Genomic DNA, 5,652 nt, shown 5'->3' with positions numbered 1-5,652 from the left:
GCCCGGGCCACACTACCTGCTGCCCGACACCAACGTGTTGCTGCACCAGGTGAGTCGGCGGGCGGGCATGTGGCATAAAGGGAAACCGAGGCCCGGGGAGGTGGGTAGGCGACGGTGTCGCGGATTTAGGAGAGGCACGCCCCATTGGGACCCACGCTTACTCTTTCCCAGGCCGAAGCTCTTTTTCTTTTGCTTCCTCTCCTCTTCAGTTTTTAGAGTTTTAAATCTTAGACACGTTAATTTTCTAACTCTTGGTGTCTCTTCTACTTTAGATTGATTGTAAGTGCCTGGAAGCCGGAGACCTGGGCTTCTGAGGCTTCCAGCTTGCAACCCCCAGGCAGCTTGTAAGTGCCTACGAACAAAAACTATGTGGGCCACGTATTTCTTTATTAATAGCCTTCATACTACCAAGTTTTGATCTCTTTCCGTGTGCTCTTCTCCGATAGGCCTGAAGGGTTAAGTGACTTACCGCTTTTTGTACAGCAAAATAATTCGATGGCCTAATATAGAGTCAATATTTTAAACTGCCAGTTTTATGTTTGACAGAAACAATTTCTAAATGAAAACAGGAAAAAGTAACCTTTTTTTTGTTTTGTTTTTAGATTGATGTTCTGGAGGACCCTGCCATCAGGAATGTAATTGTGCTACAAACCGTTCTCCAAGAAGTGAGAAATCGGAGTGCCCCTGTATATAAAAGAATCCGGGATGTGACTAATAACCAAGAAAAGCATTTCTATACTTTCACTAATGAGCACCATAGGTAAGAGGAGAAGTATACTAAGTATCACAAAGTCATAACTAGCAAAATTGGACAGAAGATTCCTGGGAGTAATTTGTAACATTGTTGAAAATAAACCGAAGTTCCCTTTGCCCTTTGATTCTTAAGGTCACCCAGGCATTGGGGAAGTCAAGCCTAAAACCAATGTCTAAGGACTCTTAGGCTGTTACTAGTTACTTTTATTTCCGCAATATATTCATTTTAAGTTGATTTTAGCATAAGTCTAGCTTCTTGGAATATTGTATTATGTGAATAACCAACATAGGGTAATAAAATAAAGAATATGAGTTTGTGAAGGAAGGAGTTAAAAATATAAAGCAGATTTATTCTTAATGGGATTTAAAATTTTTAAGCTGATACCTTACAACTGAATCACACTGAAGATTAGATTAAGAAATAAAATTCTTTGTTATGTTTCAAGTTGAACTTGACGTGTGGTCTTAAAAATATATTGTCTATTTCTGACGTTACATAAATAATCTGTGATGGGTATCTGTGACACTGTGCAATCAATTTCTCAACCTTGATACTGTTGACGTCTTGGGCTGGGTAATACTTTGCTGAGGGCAAGCTGTTATAGATATTGTAAGATGTTTCACTGCATCCCTGGCCTCTACCCACTACATGACAATACCAGTCTTCCCTCCGTACTACCACTACCAGTGAGTTTTAACATGTAGCATTTTTAGCCATTGTCATGTGGTCCCCTGGTGGGTGGAGGGAGGGCAGATTCAGTCCCTGATTGAGGAAAACTGGATTAGATACCAGGTTGTGCTAATGAAATCCCATCAGATTTGCACATTTAAAAAAAATGATTTCTCAAATTTCTTACACACCCAAATTAAATATTGATCTTATAAAGAACATCAATAAGGCACTTGCAGATTTTTATGCCTTCTACCTTCTCTACTGGTAACAGGAAAATTATTTATTTTTCAATACCAAAACACCAAGCTTTGTTGTTGTTGTTTGTTTTGTTTTGGTTTTGGTTCTGGGGATTGAACTCAGGACCTTATGCTTGAGAGGCAGGCAGTGGAACCACTGAGCTAAATCCCTGGCCCCTAAAAGACCAAGTTTTGATGGATTGTTTTCATCAGATTCCTAATTGGGTTAGCAATTTTTTAGTTCAGGTATTGTAAATAGTCGTTTGTACTGGGATTGATGGGAAGACTCTTAAATCAATAAATCTCTAAGATTTACTACTCAAGTCATGTTAAAATGAAATTCAAATTTATGAGTACGTCTTTCACTTATAAGCTGAGAACACTTGTAAGTGCATTTAATGATAGAGAATAAAAATTCTTAAAAATCTGTTAAATAAGTCTAAAATTGAATCTATGAAACACCAGAGGCTATTCTACTGAATTTGGTTACTGTGTTTAAATCTGGCTTTGAAGAACAAGAAATAGATAAATGTTGTCATGACTCAGAGTAGATAACCTTAGAAGGAACGTGTAATCTTTTTTTTTTTCCTTTCTGGTACCTGGGGATCAAACTCCATCCTTGCACTTGCAAGGCTGGTGGTGGCATTGCTGAGCTAAATCCCTTGTCCCAGGAACATGTAATCTTAACTATATCTGGTCTTTCAGTCTCTACTTAGTCTTTGTCTTTTATTGAGTTTTTATCATGGGTCATTTATTTTTAAGAATTTGTGTTAATCCATGGTTCCAATGAAGTGTTACTACATCTACAAAATATTTTAGTTTGTTTCAACAAACTATTTAATGTACTAGTATGAAGTGTAAATTCTTTTTTTTTTTTTTTTGGTGTCAGGGTCAAACTCAGGTCTTTCCGCTTGTAAGGCAGGTGGCGGAACCACTGAGCTAAAGCCCTGGCCATGAAGTATAAATTCTGATCTTGAATGTTTATTTTTGTGAGGTGAAATTATATAAGGCTTTTTACTTATACTATTCTTTTACAAATTGTTGTTTTAAAAACTTACCTATAAACATCTTGTTTACTTCTCTAATGTATGTCTGCACAATAAAAATAGATACATATGGGCTTTTCAGTTTAGTGGTTGAGTGAAGTTTTTAGGTGTTGTTTTCTGTAGATTTCTTTTTATTTTCCCCCTTTACCTATAGAGAGACCTATGTAGAACAAGAACAAGGAGAAAATGCTAATGACAGAAATGATAGAGCCATTCGAGTAGCAGCAAAATGGTACAATGAACATCTGAAGAAAATGTCGGAAGAAAATCAGCTGCAAGTTATCTTTATAACCAATGATCGCAAAAACAAAGAGAAAGCTGTAGAAGAAGGAATACCAGCATTCACGTGTAAGCCTAAATGTAGAAGCATTTACTGTATATTTGCAAGTTCTTATAAAAATTAGCATCAGGCAAGACACTTGAATGTATTGAGAACAACATTAACTTATTTTTCAGGTGAAGAATATATAAAGAGCCTAACTGCTAACCCTGAACTCATAGATCGTCTTGCTTGTTTGTCTGATGAAGGGGTATGTGTCAGTTTGTTCTGTTTTGAAAAGTGAAAATATTAGAATAGCCATCTTGGGATATGAGGCTTACAGCTGCCATGTTTAAAAATTGGACCATCAATAAGCTGGAACTGAAGTAGGGATTAGGTTATAAATAACGTGTTCTGTAATAGGCTTATTAACATGCATTCCTAAATGAATTAACTTTCTAAAGTAAGGCCTGGCACATTTTTGATGAGAAAATGAATGAAACCCCTGGCTGATTTGTAAATAAGTACTAGGTGTTTGAGAAATAAAGTGGTGAGCAATGCAAGTTCAAAGTAGCAAATTCAGAAAAATAGTGTTGAGTTCAAAGGTAGAGGGCAGGGAATCAGAAGAGATAGAATAGAAAGAGCAGCACCAGATAATGAGGACCTCGAATGTATTCTGTAGATCAGTAATTCTTCCAAGTGTCTTATAAAGATTTCCCCAAAAGTCTGCCATAAAGAAAAGATAGCAGATAGGATTCTGACCTCCCTATTTCATATGGCAGAATTAGAGAAATTAAGGCCACATGAGAACATGGGGAGGGAGCTTATTTGTAAGAACAGTACTGTCAGTGTGAAAGACGCTGCATTATTACCTACGGCAAGATTAGTGGCAGAGAGCTGAGTAAAGAGGTTACTGCAAAAGCCAATGTTACGGGTATTGCTAAAGGAATAATCCAACTCTGAGCTTTCATTTTTTTGTGTGTGTATATAAAAAGTGAATTAGCAATAATGACTCTGTGGCATTGTTAAAAGGATTGAATGAAATAATGATAACATTAATGAAGGTTGGGCCTGGCATATAGCTGTAGTAAATGTAAATTTAGTATAGAAATTACTATGATAATTTACTGTATTACAAATTTACTATAGCTATTATTATAGAAATAGTGTTATATGACATGTATACATCCAGTCTTTAAACTTTTTCCTATCCCTTCTTGTCTTTAGCTACTTTACAAAACTTAAATGAAGTGAGACGATACAAGTTGGACTTGATTTTTGGAATACTGTACAGATTTAGGATTACCCTGTGTAATATGTAGCCACTAGTTGCACATGCAATTTACATACATGTGCAATTAAACATCTTTTTAAATTTTAAAATTCAGTTTCTCAGTTGGTAATATCCACCTATCAAATGCTCAAGAGAAAAATTGTATCTAGTGGCCGTTGTATTGGATATCACAAAAAGAATATTCTTTCCGGCTAAGAAAGTTGCTTTTGATAGAATGGTCTAGAAGAAGCACTATGCTATATTCTTTCAGATGAGACCCCTATATACTATACTGTGGATTTTTAAAAATTACCTAATAGTAATGACAGTATTATATTGAGTGAAAAGAAGACTTACTGCATCTTTTGGTTTACTTATTTCATAGAATGAAATTGAAAGTGGGAAAATAATATTTTCAGAGCATCTTCCCTTAAGTAAGCTACAACAAGGTATAAAATCTGGTGTATACCTTCAAGGAACATATAGAGCTAGCAGGGAAAACTACTTAGAAGCTACAGTGTGGATTCATGGAGACACTGAAGAAAATAAAGAGGCAAGTGTGCAAATTTTTATACACTAACATGCTTTTTGTTATATTCCTTAATAAGTATTTAACATATTCTATGAAAATTTAAGTTTGCTTTACATTCCTAATATATCACATTGAGAGAAGTCATATATACTAGTAGAATTACTCACTTTTTACAAAGTTGATTATTGAAGAAAAGAACTATAGGCCCTTTTTTTTGAGAGAGGGTCTCACTATGTAGTTTAAGCTACTGTTGTACTCCTCCTGCCTCAGCCTCCTCAGCGCTGGGATTACGGGTGTGAACCACCCCATCCAGCCGTATAGTCCACTTTCAAAAATAAAAATCTAACCATCAAATGATAAATGAGATGCTTCTCTTTTATATATTATGACCAATTATGGCAAATACTATTTGTATAACATTCAGTAGGCTTCCAGTGGTCACTTTTTGCCAGGTCACTGCTTTGCATGCAGTGTTTCGTTTACTCTTCAGCCCACCACATAAAATTAGTTCTCGTTTTTTCATTTCGCCAATCAGGACCCTGAGGTATAGAAGTTAAACTTTTCCCAAGGTTCTTGGTACCATTGTAAGTTATAGTAGAGCCATGAGCACAACCCCTATTTTCTGACCTGTGTTTTTATCTACTTAATATGTAGATATTAAAAGTTTGTAACAAAGGAACACTATTAAAAATGTATAGAGATTGCCGGGCGTGGTGGCGCATGCCTGTAATCCCAGCACTCAGGAGGCTGAGGCAGGAGGATCACTGTGAATTTGAGATCAGCCTGGGCTCCAAAGTGAGTTCCAGGTCTGTCTCAACTACATAGTGAGACCCTATCTCAAAAAAAAAAAAAAAAAAAAAAAAAACCAAAAAAATAAAAA

At 36.0% G+C, this 5,652-nt stretch overlaps 1 protein-coding gene across 1 annotated transcript in view; it reads left to right on the top strand.

Annotated features, from left to right (window-relative positions):
• The first annotated feature begins 6 nt into the window (after window positions 1–6).
• Window positions 7–5,652, top strand: part of Dis3 (DIS3 homolog, exosome endoribonuclease and 3'-5' exoribonuclease) — a 20,397-nt gene continuing 14,751 nt past the window's right edge. Inside the window, exons 1-5 of the mRNA XM_019207261.2 lie at window positions 7–49; window positions 603–760; window positions 2,863–3,056; window positions 3,165–3,238; window positions 4,626–4,793. Coding sequence (XP_019062806.1) covers window positions 2,963–3,056; window positions 3,165–3,238; window positions 4,626–4,793 — 336 coding nt within the window. The 5' untranslated portion in view covers window positions 7–49; window positions 603–760; window positions 2,863–2,962. The remainder of the gene's footprint in view (window positions 50–602; window positions 761–2,862; window positions 3,057–3,164; window positions 3,239–4,625; window positions 4,794–5,652) is intronic.

Source organism: Fukomys damarensis, unplaced genomic scaffold (assembly GCF_012274545.1).
Source record: "Fukomys damarensis isolate Sample0158 unplaced genomic scaffold, DMR_v1.0_HiC HiC_scaffold_6, whole genome shotgun sequence".
Classification (NCBI taxonomy): Eukaryota; Metazoa; Chordata; class Mammalia; order Rodentia; family Bathyergidae; genus Fukomys; species Fukomys damarensis.
The sequence above is the reverse complement of the archived record's forward strand: the minus strand, read 5'-3'. Positions and strand labels throughout refer to the sequence as shown.